Source organism: Mustela lutreola, chromosome 8 (genome assembly GCF_030435805.1).
Source record: "Mustela lutreola isolate mMusLut2 chromosome 8, mMusLut2.pri, whole genome shotgun sequence".
NCBI lineage: Eukaryota > Metazoa > Chordata > Mammalia > Carnivora > Mustelidae > Mustela > Mustela lutreola.
The window spans coordinates 74,518,344-74,536,082 of record NC_081297.1 but is presented as its reverse complement, the minus strand read 5'-3'; the positions used below and the strand labels follow the sequence as shown (position 1 = coordinate 74,536,082).

Below are 17,739 nucleotides of genomic sequence, written 5' to 3'. Positions count from 1 at the left end.
GATAATATTTCTGTCACAGACTTTACATACATCTAGACTGATGGTGGCCTCAGGGACAATTGTATACTCAAATATGAAGGAAAAACTGTTTTCAAATGCTAGTAGCAGACAATAAAAAGCCTAGTGTGCTGCAGGAAATTTAATCCAAGCAGAAAAGAGGATGTCAGTAATAGAAAAGCAATAAATGCTATAAAGTCTGTCTTCTGTATTTATGTTCTAATAGTAGCATATGTTCACATTAAACCATAGACTATTTACCCAAGTTTATTTTTTTTTAAACAAATGCATTTTAAAAGTGGTAGACTTTACCTCCTTCTCTTTGAACTATGTGATAGAGGTGGACATTGTGTAGAATGCATTCCAGATCATGGTCTGTATAGCCTTTATCATGCATGTCATCCACGGAATCAGGATAGATGACTTGATCGCGAAGACTTCCAAGAGACATGTATGGCCTATAAAACACCAAGCACACAAGGAATCCTAGTACAAAGCCATCTTAGTTTACTCAGACCTCATGGTCTGAAAACTCCAGAGGAGACTATAAATATCATATGTCTAGGGTTACATTCATTACCTGGTGATGAGTATTTCTCTCTCAGGCATGATAGGATTACACTCTGATATGTTCACGTAAAAATTCATTGAGACATAGCCATGAGGAAAAAGTTGGATATTTTCAGTGCAAAAATACATACCTTGTTTCACTGTATTTTATAAACATTGTTTCTGCATTTCATCTAAAATTATTTGGTTTAAATATAAAATTTGAGGTTTTGATTCAGGGATGTGAAAAAGCAAAAACTTTTTGAAAACGCCATTAATGGGACACCTGGGTGGCTCAGTAGGTTGAGCACAGACTCTTGGTTTCAGCTCAGGTCATGATCTCATGGGCGGTGGGATTCACTGGCGTCAGGCTCTGGGCTCAGGGCAGAGTCTGCTTGTCTTTCTCCCTCCCTCTCTGCCCTTCCCCCCAACTTGTGTGTGGGACCATGCTTACACATGCTCTCTCTTTTGCTCTAGGACAAATAAATAAATAAATAAAAACTTTAACAAATAAATAATATGCCATTAATAATAAAATTAATGCAAATTAAAACTACACTGAGGGGCACCTGGGTGGCTCAGTCGTTAAGCGTCTGCCTTCAGCTCAGGTCATGATACCAGGGTCCTGGAATCGGGCCCCATATCCGGCTCCCTGCTCAGCGGGAAGCCTGCTTCTCCCTCTCCCACTCCTCCTGCTTGTGTTCCCTCTCTCTCTGTCAAATAAATAAATAAATATCTTTAATAAAACTACACTGAGTTTCTTACTTTTCAAATTGGTAAAAGTTCAAAAACCTGACAATTCAGCTAGCAAATATAGAGAAACCAGTACTTTCATACATTCGTGAAAAATGCAAAAACCTTTTGGAGGGGATTTTGCAAAGCATCAAATATTTTGGCCTCTGACCCTCTTGCAATTAACTTTAAAGATATACTTCCAAAAATAACAATAGGAGTACATAAGATCCATTGCAGCATTATCTATAATCGCAAAATACTGAAAACAATCTAAGTGTCCATAAAGAGGAGACTGAATAAACAATAGCACTGACATTATGGAGCTGTAAAACAGGATGTGGATGTTCTCTGTAGAGTGATTTTCCATAATATACTTCTAAGTTGGAAAGTAAAGTGCAGAAGTAGATGTATAGCAGGGTTTCTGAACAGCATTATGGATGTATGGAACCAGTACTCCTTTGCAGTTGAGGGCTATCTTACATACTGTAAATGTTTAGCAGCATATCTAGTCTCCACCCACCAGATGCTAAAAGTGTCTACTACAGTAGACCCAATAAAAAGTCTCCAGATATCACCCCCTACAGGACAAAACCACCTCCATTTGAGAATCTCTAATATATAGTATACTATCTTTATGCGAAATAAGAAAGTGTACATTTACCTGCTTACCTTTATAAAAGGAAACACAGTAAACCAGAAATTAATGAAATTGGTTACCTATTGGAGATTGGAGGAACAAGGGAGAATGGATAGGGTAGGGAGTGACCTCTTTAAATATCCTTTCTATATGTTTTTACTTTTAGAATCATGTTATATGTTATTATTCAAAAAAAAAAAAAAACAACAAAAAACCAATAACCAGTGAAGGTAGGAACCTTAAAATTAAATACAAACAGAGTAAATGAACTGAATGGTATATCAAATGAGTGACAACCACATAAAAGGGGGAGGAGATACTGGTCTAAATTACTTGAACCTGGCCACACAATTTCAGTTGAAGACCAGAAGAACCACAAAGAAATCTTAAACGTTATTTGGCAAGTTTCTTGTTGGTAATGATTCAGGAGTAGCAATTCTGAAACTATTTTACCTATGTTACAGGACTGACCGAAGAAGTAAACATCTTAATAATGTTAGGAATTAGTACGCTCCCTCTGAAGAAAGAATTTACAAACATGATGGGTGAGAAGGTAAGAAAAACTATAATATTTCATTTTAATTCGAATGTCAGTATGATTCATGCTTTTAAAAAAATCTATTTCCTTTTCTGTCTACACTCGGTGTATCCTGACATTATCCTCTGAGGAAGACCCAACATCATTTAGGCAGTGTTGTAGTGGGTTGAACTGTGTCCTAAACCACATGTACCTGTGGATGTGACCTTATGGGGGAGAGGGGAGGTCTTTGCAGATCTAACTAAGCTAAGGATCTCCAGATGAGATCATCCTGTATTACAGAGATGGGCCCTAAGTCTAGTAAATGCCCTTATAAGAAGAGGAGAAAGGAAGGGAAGAAAGTCATGTGATGGCGGAGACAGAGATTGGAGTTACGCTGTCCCAGGGCAAGGAATGTCTGGCAGCAACAGAAGCTGGAAGAGGCAAGAAAAGACTCTAGCCTAGAGCTTTTTAAAAAGTAAAGTCCTGCCAATACCTTGATTTTGAACTCCTGACTTCCAGAACTCTGAGAGAATACATTCCTGTTGTTTTAAACTACCAAGTTTTTGGTTACCCAGCAGATTTCGGAAAGACGTAGAACTCTTACACCAAAAAAAAAAAAAAAAAAAAAAAAAAGGCGTAACCTGAATCATAGCATCAGGAAACTGCCAGACAAATCTAACTTAAAGAACTTTCTTAAAATAACAACAGTTCTGCACTCTATGTATATCAATGTCATAAAAATAAAAATAAAATAAGAGAAGAGAAAATAAAAATAAGAGAAGCTGAGGAGGTAATATTAAAAGAAACGAGAACAACATGACAACTAAAATGCAAATGAATTGAGAGAAAGAAATTATTATAAAGGATAGTATTATGATAATTGGCAATATTTAGATATAGAGAGTTGATGGGGCACTTGGGTGGCTAGTAGGTTGAGCGTCCGATACTTGGTTGTGACTCAGGTCATGATCTCATGGGTCGTGGGATCAAGTCCCAAGTGGGGCTCTGTGTTCAGTGGGTAGTCTGCTTCAGGATACTGTCCCTCCTCCCCCTCTCCCACCTCTCCGCATACACTCTTTCTTCCTCTTTCTAAAATAAATAAATCTTAAAAAATACATTTATAAAAAAATATGGAGAATTGTTGGGGGTCACTGACAGGACATGACTGCCATTTGACCGTGAGCTAGACTGGGACAACTGGAGGCTCCTCACCCCCTCACATGTGCTTGGAGTGTATACACTGACCACCATTCCCATTGCTGGAAACTGTTTCCAAGGAAGCAGCCTTGAGAGAACATTGTGTTGTTGGGACCATCTGGACGCTAGATGTGACTGAACCCAGTTAAGGCCTCTCTACAAATTTAAGATTCTGGTGGGCAAGTGCAGAGATCCATTTACCTTGTAGCCAACCATGACAAGACTTATGTTAATGCCTCTGCTTCTCAAATCTGCAACCTATCAATCTGGAGTAGTCTCTTCCATCTTCTTTCACTCTCCGTGTACAGGGGCCAGTTTGTGAACCACCAAAATTATGTTTAGGTAAAAATATTAAAGCAGTGTTAATTTTCATGAATTTAAGTATTATATTATGGTTATGCTAGAAAATATCTTTGCTCTTTGGAAATACATCCTAGTGTAGTTAGGGATGAAGATTTATGATTGCTGAACTTTACTTTAGAAGGCGGGGGTGGGAGAAAGAGAGAGTAAGTTGAAGGTTTTAAATATAAATGTTTTTTTGTGGATCAATTGTCTACCTATTTTTCCATAATATGAAAATGATTCAGTTGAAGGACAGATAACATAAGATTATTTTACTACAGGCTTAACTAACATTTGAAAATAAAAATATTTATATTTTAATGATGCATATATACACTCATATAAAGATTTTCAATGGGATCTTTACAAACATGGGAATCCCTGGTCATATTTTAAAAATTAAGATATAGGAGTGCCTGGGTGGCTCAGAGGCTAAATATCCAACTCTTCATTTCAGCTGGGATCATGTTCTCAGGGTAATAGGATCAAGCTCCAAGTCAGGCTCCATGCTCAGCGGGGAGCTGCTTGAGATTCTCTCTCTTCCTCTGTCCCTCCTCTGCTCAGGTGCGCTCTCTCTCTCTCAAATAAATGAATCTATTTTATTTTATTTTTATTTTTTTAAAGACTTCACTTATTTGAGAGAGAGAGAGAGTGGGCATGAGAGGGAGAAGTTCAGAGGGAGAAGCAGACTCCGCAGAGCTAGGAGCCTGATGTGGGACTCGATCACGGGACTCCAGGATCATGACCTGAGCTGAAGGCAGTTGCTTAACCAACTGAGCCACCCAGGCGCCCAAATGAATCTATTTTAAAAATTGAGATATAATTCCCATAAAATTCACCCTTTTAAAGTGTACAATTCAGTAATGTTTAGTATATTCACAGGCTCATGTAACCATCACCATGATCTGATTCCAGAACATTTTCTTCACACCGAAAAGAAACTCTATATCTAATAGCCGACAGTCTATTCTTCCATTCTCCCAATCCCTGGCAACCACTAATCTACATTCTGTCTCCACGGATTTGCCTATTCTGGACATTTTGTATACACAAAATCATATAATATGTGGTCTTTTGTGACAGCCTTCTTTCTGTTAGCATAATGCTTTCACGTTCATTAACATTGTAGCATGTAACTGTATTTCATTGCTTTTTATGGCTGAATAATATTCTACTGTATGAATATGCCGCATTTTGTTAATCCATTCATCTGTTGCTGGATATTCCAGTGGTTTTCACTATTTGGCTGTTATAAACAGTGGGCATACACCTAACAGGGGAATTGCTGGACCATATAACTCTGTTTACTTTTTGAGGAACTGCCCAACTGTTTTCTGAAATGACTATATCATTTCTGGTCACATTTCTTCTGCCATATCCCTATATCTTCCTCTCCTGCCTTTTTCTTTACCTGTCCCCCTTTAGGCTAACCATATTAAAGAAAATAGAATTAGGACACACAGTTATTTTGTTTATATTAAACATTCATATAATGTGACAATATCTTGGATTTTTATCTGGTAATAATAATAGTAGCATAAAATAGAAGTTGGTTATCAGAGCCAATGAGGAGTTTTTCAACTGGTACTCTGAGACTACTTGAAGAAGAAATACAAGGAAACCATAGTGGGCAGTACTTCTGCTAACTTCCAAAGTGACACCAGCTCCAAATTAATGTAAATTAGAAGCACAGATATATCCTACACCTTAGTATAAATTCCAGATATAATTCGATCTTCCAAACAGACATGATACAATATAAAATGGAGACAATATAAAATGGAGACTACATCCGAACATTCATTTCAGAAATGTTTCTACAGGATTCTACCATAAGACTTGATTAACTAGCAATATTTGATGAAATAATATTTTATATATATATTGCAAGGAAGACAGTAAAGAGTTGTGGTTGTGATAATACGCTTTGGAGAGATGGTTCTGGGCTGGAATTCCAGTTTCACTATTTACTAGCCATGTGACCCAAATTTTGAACTAGAGCTACCTCATTTGGAAAGTAACTTACTTTATTCCATTTGTTATGAAAACTAAACAAAGCAGTGGGTTTCTATAAAGCATAAATGAACCACTGTAGTCAGAGCACTTAGTAAGTATAGGTACACAGTAGGCACCCAATAAATTTTTAAAGAAACAAAAGTTCATTTCTACTTAGGCTTAAGATTGCTACTTATGTGAAAAGGCAACATTTTTTTTTTTTTTTTTTAGGATTTTATTCACTTATTTGACAGAAAGAGAGAGAGATCACAAGTAGGCAGAGAGGCAGGCAGAGAGAGGGGGGAAGCAGGCTCCCTGCTAAGCAGAGAGCCTGCTGTGGGGTCCCATCCCAGGAGCCTGAGATCATTACCAGAGCCGAAGGCAGAAGCTTAACCCACTGAGCCATCCAGGTGCCCAGAAAAGGCAACATCTTAAAAAAGAACAGATGCAAAAGAATTTCTATTTAACCAGCTAAGAGATGTGTGGTTTTATACCACATAGTAAATTTTTATTATTTCACAAGATTAATAAATAATAAGTACCTAATTATGTAAATTTTAGTGATTATATTCTGTTAAACACTAAAGAAAGCATCTTAGGTTTACCTAGAAGTACTTTTTTCAGTAACTCTAGCACCATTTAGTTCACTGGAGTAATTTATAGGGTCTGAAAGATCAGTGCACATAAGACTGCCATAGGCTTTCTTTGTAAGAACTTGGAAGAGCAAAACTTCAAAACTTCTTTAAAAGGCTAATTTAGGAGGTGGCTGGGTGGCTCAGTGGGTTAAAGCCTCTACCTTCGGCTCAGGTCATGATCCCAGCATCCTGGGATCAAGCCCCGTATCGGGCTCTCAGTTCAGCAGGGAGCCTGCTTTCCCTTCCCTCCTGCCTGCCTCTGCCTACTTATGATCTCTGTCAAATAAATAAATAAAATCTTTAAAAAATAAAATAAAATAAAATAAAAAAATAAAAGGCTAATTTATGTTATTTATTATTTCTTTATGATTTTTGAAATCTGTCAATTCTCTGATGAATAGATAAGGAAACTTATTTCTTAGGGGTTCCTTTTAAAAAAGATATTCTTTTTTTTTTTTTAAGATTTTATCTATTTATTTGACAGAGAGAGATTACAAGCAGGGAGAGCAGAGGCGAAGAGAGAGGGAGAAGCAATATAAAAAATATAGTTACATTTTTGCAATGCTAAAGTTTTTACTGAGTTTATAGGTCTCATGACATTTTGAATATGCACTCTTGAAATAAGAGTCTAAACAAAACAAAAAAACATGGCGCTTAGCTATCAAGTTTTTAAAATTCAATCAGCATGAAATTTAAATAAAATGCCAAACCCTAAACATTTTATGATGCAAAAATGAAGAACTGCATATGTATCCACATAACTTATTATTGAGCTATCATTACTCAAAATGATAGAATAGAATATGAAAATTGCTACTTTGAAAATTTATGTGAAGGGACTACAAATGAAATTATACAAGAAATATTTATAAAATTATAAATTTATAAGGACTCAACAAATGCTGCTTTATTAGAGTCCCATTTTCTCTCAATTGTCTTACCATCATGTAAAATGATAAAAATAACACATTCTATATGGGTTTAATGTGGTATATAGCAACAAGGGTACTTTATTTAAGAGGGGGAGGGGCAGTGGGAGAGGGGTAAAGAGAGAATTTTAAGCAGGCTCCACACTCAGCACCACGCCCAGTGTGGGGCTCCTCACAACCCTGAGATTATGACCTGACCTGAATACAAGAATCAGTCACTTAACCAAGTGAATCACCCAGGCACCCCCAACTAAGGACACTTTGATAGATTTTATTAATTTAATCATTTTAAAATATTATAAAATTGTGGTTACCACAAATTCTTTTGAAAAGCTATGTCAAAAAAATTGGGATGATGCTGAATCTACTTGAAAGCACAGGAAACAGAGGACCCTATATCCAATATTTATATAATTAGTTTGCCTGTGATCCTTTTCAGCTCAAAGGCCTAGAATTTTACATTTTAAGCTAGCTCAAGTTCCTCTAGTCTTACTAAAGTTATACATAATGGATAAGCACTTAAAGAACCCTTTACTAAGCGTTCCTTTCTAAATATATAGAACTATTCAGATTATCTTCTAAATATTTTAGGTAGATCAGTTACCATGTCAGAATATCATTAGCTTACTTGCTCTGGCCCATCAGAGAGGGAATAACGCAACATACCTCCTACAAGCAACAAAAGAAACAGATTGCTTATAATTAGCAGCTATCAGAAAATAAACACTAACTAATTTTAATTTACTTCTCTAAGCAAAACCCAGAATCACCTCAGTTTGTTTTAGAAAAGATACCCGAATAAACTCCTAGGTATCCATTACAATTTAAATAATTATTTTTATTTGAACAATTACCATAATTATTTTTCTTTATAATCTGGGATTACTTCAAATGTACCTACATTTAAAACTGTTAATTATAGGGGCGCCTGGGTAGCTCAGTGGGTTAAATCTCGGCCTTTGGCTCAGGTCATCATCTCTGGGACCTGGGATCAAGCCCTGCACAGGGCTCTCTGCTCAGCTGGGAGCCTGCTTTCTCTTCTCTCTCTGCCTGCCTCTCTGCCTACTTGTGATCTCTCTGTCTCTCTCTATCAAATAAATAAATAAAATATATTTTTAAAAAACCTGTTAATTATAAGTAAAATGAAAGTTATTTCAGATTATATCCATTCCCAATGATTATGGCTTTTTATTTTATATATGAATGTCGCAGAGAACTTCTATAATTTGTATTCTACTCCCTACTTTTCTGTGTTAACGTTTAAAAATCTGACAATTTGGGGTGCCTGGGTGGCTCAGTGGGTTAAAGCCACTGTCATGATCCCAGGGTTCTGGGATTGAGCCCCCGCATTGGGCTCTCTGCTCAGCATGAAGCCTGCTTCCCCCCCTGCCTCTCTGCCTACTTGTGATCTCTGTCTGTCAAATAAATAAATAAAATCTTTTTTAAAAAATAAAAAAATAGAAAAAAATCTGACAATTTATGATTGTTTTAGTAAAATGTGTTAGCAACTATTAGAGTTTATATTCATATATTTGTATATTGTTCTGTATTTTTCTCTTTAATAGAGATAAAAGTAGAAAAAAAAGATAAAGTATTGAGAAATGTTGGCTATCTTTTGTGCTTGTTGTCTTTGGAATGATCATCCAAAATGCTAAATGCTTCATTGTCATCTGGAATTTAATTGTCAACAATGTTGACAAAAATTTCACAGCAATACTAACTATTTTTAAGCATGAGATGTGTTAAGTTTAAGGTACAGCTAAGTACTGCTGTGTTACCATAGTGATAAGAAATTGACAATCAGAAAGCCACAAAATCTAGCTATTAATAATTCAAATAAATGTACACAATGGGACCAATCATGTTATCAGATCCTTTCATGAATAATAAGAATTAAATCTGAGTTTTCAATGCATTAGTCATTCCTAATATTCTTAAAAAAATATGTGGCAAATAAGAAGTACTCAACTAAAAAGAGATATTACTATTACTGCAATCTTATTTTTAGGGTCTTATTTCTAGGTGCCAAAACGGAGATGTGTAGAGCCTCTGAAGAGCAGGGACTATATTTATTTTCAAGTAATAAGAATAATGTTAGTGGAAAAATCAAAGTATCGTTAACCTGATAAAAATGCAAACCTCTGGGGCGCCTGGGTGGCTCAGTGGGTTAAGCCGCTGCCTTCGGCTTAGTTCATGATCTCAAGGTCCTGGGATCGAGTCCCGCATCAGGCTCTCTGCTCTGCAGGGAGCCTGCTTCCTCCTCTCTCTCTCTCTCTCTGCCTGCCTCTCTGCCTACTTGTGATCTCTCTCTGTCAAATAAACAAATAAAATCTTTAAAAAAAAATGCAAACCTCTTAAAACTCAACTTTTGTTAAAAGTATTATTTATCATTAGATTACTATATGAAATTTCTGTTACTTGACTTTTTGATCTATGAAAATTCTAATTCCATATGATTCAACTTAATAACTGATCATTAAATAAGGAAACTTCAGATGCAAAGGAAGACTTTTCACCATTGCTATTTTTATAAAAGAATAGAAGTTATTTTTATATATAAATAGAAGACTTAAATATGAAAAAAAATGCATCCTAAACATTTTTTTCCAAGTAACAGGAAACTAAAGGAAATTATTTACATTGATAGATTTCTTTAAGAGAGCGTTTTTGTTTTTTTTTGTTTTTTTTTTTTGTTTTTTTAAATGAATGTGCCCTTTACTACACAGGAGATACCAAAATGTATAATTTATAATTCTGTCAGCCAATTCCTTGAAGATACTTATGCAGCTCACTTGCTTTGAGTCTAGTAATCAGAAAGCAAAGGAATAGAAGTAATTTAGTTACAGCATATTACTTAGCCTTCCTCATGGCTAAAATAATTTCTTTTACAAAGGACATGTTAGGGGCGCCTGGGTGGCTCAGTGGGTTAAAGCCTCTGCCTTGGGCTCAGGTCATGATCCCAGGGTCCTGGGATTGAGCCCCACATCGGGCTCTCTGCTCAGCGGGGAGCCTGCTTCTACCTCTCTCTCTCTCTGCCTGCCTCTCTGCCTGTAAATAAAATAAATAAAAATCTTAAACAAACAAACAAAGGACATGTTAAATGACAAATATTTATCCCCATCATAAAGAGGATTAGATAACATATCTAGTACAAGAAACAAAAGTTTGCTTCCTAATTAGTATATGGGGCCAGACTGATTTGGCAGTAGAAACCAAATCTGTGGAGATGTTCATTCATTCACTTGTTCAATCATTCATTGTCTGTTCATTGCATTGTTGTAATATAACATTCTAGAGATTCTATAGATGTAGTAGTATACTACCAGTGTGGTACAGATATTCAGATGCCCTTTCTAGCTTATATTCTATGAAAATTTGTGCAACAGTGAGTCAACATAGGCAAAGTCTGTTCTAGTAACAAATCACACTCCCTAAGATTTGTCTAATTTGGGGGCAGCAAGACTAGTGTATGTGTAACTGACTGTGTATGGGGCTCCATGAGTAGGCCTGAATTAAGCCATATCACATTCTTTATTCCAGCGGCCCTTTCAGACCAACATTCCACTCAGGCAATGGCCCCAGGGAAGCCTGCATCTTACTTAAATAAACACACTCTTTGTCCTTCAGAGGCTCTCCATATTGGTGTACTCTACATATTTGTACCTAGAGTTCCATTAAGAATCAAAAACCCAAAAACTAGAGACCAAGAGTAAAACAGTAATCAAGATATTTAAACTAGCATTCCTCCATATTCTTACTTAGGTTATTTTCCAGGCCACATCATCATTTTCTAATTTGAGATCTGAGACTAAGGGGGAAAAAAAAAAAAAAAAAAAAAGAGAAGAGAAAGAAAAGAAAGAAAAGAAAAGAAAGAAAGGAAGAGCAAATCAAGGATCTCACTAACAATACTTGGTTGATTATGAGAGCACCCTTTCAAGTTGCCTCTCAAGGAGGCAAACTAGGGTGTTCTAACCTCGGTCCTGATCTCATGCACTCCTGGTTCTTTAATAGTCATTATTTGGTTTTATATGTGTGGGTTAAACAACACTCTTCAATAACAGTTCTACCCCTCCAAATAGGAAATCCTGGATTTGGAAAGTATTTATATAGAAACAATTCAAAAGGATGTTCAAACTTTTAAGTATCTACAAAACTCATTTGACACAATACATTCTGCAATGCAGTTGTGTCAATGTTGGTGTTATTGGTGTTATGTGTTTATTTCATTCTAATGTACTTCTTGAACCAAAAGTCTTTATTCTGTTGTGAGACAGTCTCTTCTTTTGACAACATAGAGGTTAACTGATGATTTTTAATGTCATAATGCATTATGAAAACTAAAATTTATATCTCTGCAGGAAGTCTGATTTTATTTTTTAATTTTCCTTAAAGATTTTACTTATTTATTTGAGAGAGAGTAAGCAAAAGAGAGAGGACGGGCTGAAGGGGAGAGGCAGAGGAAGAACCAGACTCCCCTCTGAGCAGGGAGTCCAACACCGGGCTCAACTCCAGGACCCTGGGATCATGATCTGAGCTAAAGGCAGACACTTAACTGACTGAGCCACCCAGGTACACCAGAAGCCTGATATTAAATTAAGGAAATACTTTTACAGATTATATAAAATTTTATAGATAGGTGGGTTTTGGAAGATTAGAAGGACTAGTGAACATATTCTAATTTGAAAGTAATTTGAACTTAGTTTAAATGAATTTCAATGTTAAACAAGAATATCTCTCTTCACGTTAGCATAAATGAACGATAGCCAGTACCTATGCTAAATTTTATTTCTTTTTAAAGGTTTTATTTATTTGAGAGAGACAGGAAGAGAGAGAGAGAGTACAATCAGGGGAAGAGAGGCAGAGAGAGAGGAAGAAGTAGAAGCCCCAGTTTAGAGCTCAATCTCAGGACCTTGGGATAATGACCTGAGCCAAAGGCAGACGTTTAAGTGACTGAGTCACCCAGGCCCACCAGTTCCTGTTACGTTAAAATTGTCTCGGATTTTCCTCACCCCCCAGCATTATAAATGACCTCTGCTTCCAAACAATAGCTTGATATTAGTACAGATTTAGCGTACCGAGCAAACAACCTTAGCTGGTGATATTTGCAAGGGAGTAGTAATTTTTCAGAGAAATGTGCCCTGCTGCCAACAACCATCAAGACAAAATAACTTCAGAGTCAGATTTGCCTAAGTTCATATGTTAGCTCCACTCAGCTGGATGACTTCAACCTAAGTTTTCTCATCTAAAGATAGGGACACTAACACCAACTTTATGAGTTTTCATACAGAAAAATTAGAAACATATGTGTAGAATAGTTGAGTAATGCACAGCAATCGCTTGTCACCTTGTAAAATAACAAAATAAAACAAAAACAAAGTAATAAGACCAGAGATGTTTAGCTCTTGCTAAAGATGCTCCAGGATCCATCAATTATTTTAAGAGGTCATATGATTCCCAACATAAAAATCAATATTAATTCACTTTATGTTAAAAATACATAGGCTGATCAACTATACTTCAGTTAAAAAAATGCATAAGCTGTATCATTACATGCATGAATAGAAATGCCAACAAAGGGAGCATGGATTAAATGCTGGCACCGCTAAAGCTGAGGTTTCATGTCATAAGCTCTTCTGACTAAGGAAAGCAATAGACAAATACAGAAATTTTTGGAAAGTGAATGCAAACTATACAAGAATCATAGTTTGTTATCCCCCATAAATTTGGGACAATGCTGGAGAGGCTTTAATTACTATGATTGTCTGAGAAAACATTTAAGGTCAAACAGTGGTTTGTTTTTTTCTTTTCAATCACAGGTAGATGTTTTTAATACGATTATTTTATTAATCTGAAAATAAGAAGCAGTGAATGTAGAGGGTTTAGAACCAGAGATTTGATGAATTCTAACCCTGGCTCTGAAATGCTATGTAACTCAAAGTATTAAAGTCTCTGGTCTCTTTGAACTCCAGTTTAATTATTTAAAACATTCTATTTAACATGGTTTATTCAGAGCATGATCAATATATACTGTTGCTACATTAAAAGACAGAAGTAGCCTTATCTATATTTAATTTTCTTTATAGTCTAATTAGTTGTGCTATCATTCCTGCATACAATCAAATTTAGGATTTTCATGTTTCATTTAATTTAAAAATGTAGTTCATAACTACTTTATTACACATTTAGCCTAGAAGATTAAACTGCATGGTACTTGAACATACTATACTGTGAATGAAGTGGCAAGCAAATACTGAGTTGATAAATGAAATATTATTTATGATTTCAGAATATCTTCTGGCAAAAAAGAATGAGAATCAATGAGTGTAAGAGAAGTTATTGTCATCTTTTGGTATGTTTCTTGAGGAGCATTAATAGACTAAAATTTAACATATTAAGCTATCTATATATGATATAAATATAATAATATATATTTGAATATAAGAAAAATGTGTCATTTATTTATAGAGAGGAGATAAGTTCTTTGGGTGGAAACTGGACAAATAGCAGATCCACAAAGCAACAGAGAACTTTAAAAAGTTTTTTCTTTTTTTTTAAAGTTACAAAACCTTTTAAAAGTTTTAAAAACTTTAAAAAGTAATTCAGAGAACTTCAACATGAAAAGCTTTAGCAATGTTTAAGGACCTAGCTAATGGGCACTATTATTTCCAGTATGTACCAATGACAGAATATTCATGGAGTTGAATTAATAAATATTTGCTTTTCTGAAATTGGTGTATTAGAGAGAGGGTGAATAGGAAAACCTTGCTTAGAAGCATCCAAAAGCAAGAACAAAAATTGCATGCCTACTTGAATCTGAGGCATTTCTGATCTATTTAGTCACTGGAGAAACATCCAAATCATGACAGCTATTAAAATCCTAACTAACTTTCAAAACCTAAATCAAAAGACACAGTGTTATATTGTGATTTTTCTCATTTTGAACATCTACAGCAATTCCTGCCTTTCTTGAGCCACTTATTCTAACTTGTATTGAAGTTGATTGCTTATTTTTTTTCCTAATCAAATTTAACAAGTTCCACATTGAAAGTTACTGTGTTTTCTTCATTGTCTATCCTCCGTAGCATCTAATAGCAGGACTTTTTTTTTTTTTTAAGTTTTTTTAAAAAATTTATTTGACACAGAGAGAGATCACAAGTAGGCAGAGAGGCAGGCAGAGAGAGAGAGGGAAGCAGGCTCCCTGCTGAGCAGAGAGCCCAATAACGGGACTCGATCCCAGGACCCTGAGATCATGACCTGAGCCATAGGCAGAGGCTTAACTCACTGAGCCACCCAGGTGCCCCATAGCAGGACTTTAATAAATACTTAAAATTTTAAAAAAAGAGTCGAGTTTTAACAAAGAATAAAGTACATTAATGTTCCCAAGATATGAAGTACGATATCCTAGCCATCTCATCCCTTTTCTCTTGTTTTTATTTTTTTTAATGTTTAGTTAAATCTAATTCAACCCTTATAATACAATCCTCTCACTTTCCTAACCTTTTACTTCTTAAATTCCAAAGTCAAGGATGGTCAGAAATTTGCACAAGTTACCTTTTCATACAAAATTATGGGAAATCTGACTCTATTTCAGACCTGTTGAAGGTGTATTAAGGCATAGAGACTGAGTAGTAAGAAGATCATGGTTAAATTTTCATTCCCAAGATATTTGTACCAAGAAAGGGTAGTGAGAGCAAGAGCTCTGGGAACAGAATTATACAGTGGGTTGGTGCCCAACTGGAGACTGTTGCTGAGGAGAGATATGTATACAAATGATCCTCTGAATGATATATATATATAAAAAAAAAAAACAACCAACACCAGAGTAATATAAAGGAACACAAGATTTCGCTACCTTTTGTCAAGAAACAACTATTTCTTCTCTTTCTTTTCTTCCTCCCTTCCCTCCAGTCCTTCCTTCTTTGTTCCTCCCCACTTTCTCCTTTCCTCTCCTCACTCTTTGTCCTCAACCCCCATCAGGATATTTCAATTGCCTATTGTGGTGAATGTAGGCATAAAATGTTTTTTTTTTTTTTTTAAGATTTTTTATTTATTTATTTGACAGAGAGAGATCACAAGTAGGCAGAGAGGCAGGCAGAGAGAGGGGAGGAGGAAGCAGGCTCCCTGCTGAGCAGAGAGCCCGATGCAGGACTCGATCCCAGGACCCTGAGATCATGACCTGAGCCGAAGGCAGCGGCTTAACCCACTGAGCCACCCAGGTGCCCCTAAAATAATGTTTTGTTAGCAGGTGAACTAAACAAATAAAGGACCGAGCTTTTGAGGCTTTAATGGTTGAAGATAGAGATATTCTACTGAGTTACTACATGACTAATGGATCCTAAATTAGTGGATTAGTGAATCCAAAAGCAGGAAATCACAATCTACTCTTAGGTGGTTGAGAAAACAAGAAAAACTACATCAAGAATTGACAAAAGATATTCAGGATCTGTATCCAACTGGAAAACTTTTCCTGAGGGTTAAGATAGCTAATAGTAAGAAACAACAAGTTTTAGACATCAGTTTGAAGAGTACGGTACAGTCACATTGCTGAGGAAATTCAGTCTTGAACAAATTGCCCAAATATTTTTTTTAAAGTCACACTTAAGCAACACTAAGCATTTTACCATATATTATTCCATAGATTTAGAGCAGTTAAATCTACATTAGAGATGAAATTTTTCTTTGCTAAAACTTATCAAATGTTCTAATAGTTATCATACCCAATTAATGAAACAGGCTAACAGGAAACTGTTTTGAAACTAGTTTATCTAGCACAACTTTTTATTTGTATCCTTGAACTAAGGCCCAGATTTTTGCTTATCTGGTTCTCATTATTAACATTGTTAAAGTATTAGGAGACATTAAGTGGGATAATACTGAGGACATTTCACAATTTCTTAGGAATTCAGGTTTTCCAGCTTGCAAAATGAGCCATAGCTACATTCTCTGAAGACATGGTTTAAAATATAAGTGTCCTAATTTGCTTAATTTCAACTTTTTTTTTCCTCAGTGGTTCTTTTTTCTTTTGTATACAAATGACATTACTGGGAACCCATTTAAACAAAATCTACTCCTTTTTTCCCCATGAAGATAACAACTAATGTACATTTGATCACTGCATGAAGACACATCCTCAATCAAGAAGTCTTTCAGTTATAAAAAGTGAAAACAGGGAGATTATTATAAAGTCTGTTTATAACTTATGAATTTATACTTATTATATTATATACTTATTCTGTAGGTACATAAGACTCAATTCTGTATTCACTTTACAGTTTTTTTTCCTACCAAACTAGTACTTAACCATTCTATATTACTATAAATTAATGCAATAAACCATTAGATAATAAGTCATTAATGAGAATATTCAAAGAAGTGTTTAAGAATGCCTACTGACAAATATTTTGAAGGAGGTTGTAGCAGCTTTCTTTGAAATCATAAACACTTATAAGATTATTTTCAAGCTTTCTTGAAGAAAACAGCATTTAGAATATAAGAAATATACATTTAGACTCTCTTGGTTTATATATACATTTAAATATATTTTATGCTTTTTTGAAAGATAAGTTTTATTAAATTTTAAACATAAATACAAATCTTCATGTTTCTAGAAGCTACATAAAATAAAATTACTTTTAACAGTAATTATTTTAAAATACTTTAACATTAAAAAATAGTTTTCATTCTCATTTCTCCCTAAGTTGCAGTTGACCTTTTGCTTAGGCAACAGTAAATTTCATAATGAAGAAAAAGTTCCCAGTGATTTATGTTTGTTGCAAAATAACACAGGTCTCTCTGAGGGCAAATACTGGAATTTATGTACTTTGTTTTTTTCCCTTACTTTTTAAAAATTTGATAAAATACACATAAAATTTGTTCTACCATTTCTATGTCCATAGTTCAGTGGTATTTTTTCTTTTCTTTTTTTCAGCTTTATTGAGATAAAATTAGCATATAACATTGTGTAAGTTTAAGGTATGCAAGTTGTTTATACAAGGTATACAAGTAAGTTTAAGGTATACAAGTTGATTTCATATATTATATAGCAAAATGATTATCACTGAAGTATTACCTGATGACTCTATCACCTCACATAATTACCATGACTTTATTGTGGCGAGAACATTTTAGACTTACTCTCTCAACAACCTCCAAGTATATTTTACTGCTAACTGTAACCACAATGCTGTGCATTAGATTATCAGA

The 17,739-nt window shown here is 35.1% G+C and overlaps 1 protein-coding gene across 1 annotated transcript in view; it reads right to left on the bottom strand.

The window, feature by feature from the left end:
• Positions 1-17,739, bottom strand: part of ABCD2 (ATP binding cassette subfamily D member 2) — a 68,114-nt gene that overhangs the window by 19,684 nt on the left and 30,691 nt on the right. Inside the window, exon 8 of the mRNA XM_059185646.1 lies at positions 310-455. Coding sequence (XP_059041629.1) covers positions 310-455 — 146 coding nt within the window. The remainder of the gene's footprint in view (positions 1-309; positions 456-17,739) is intronic.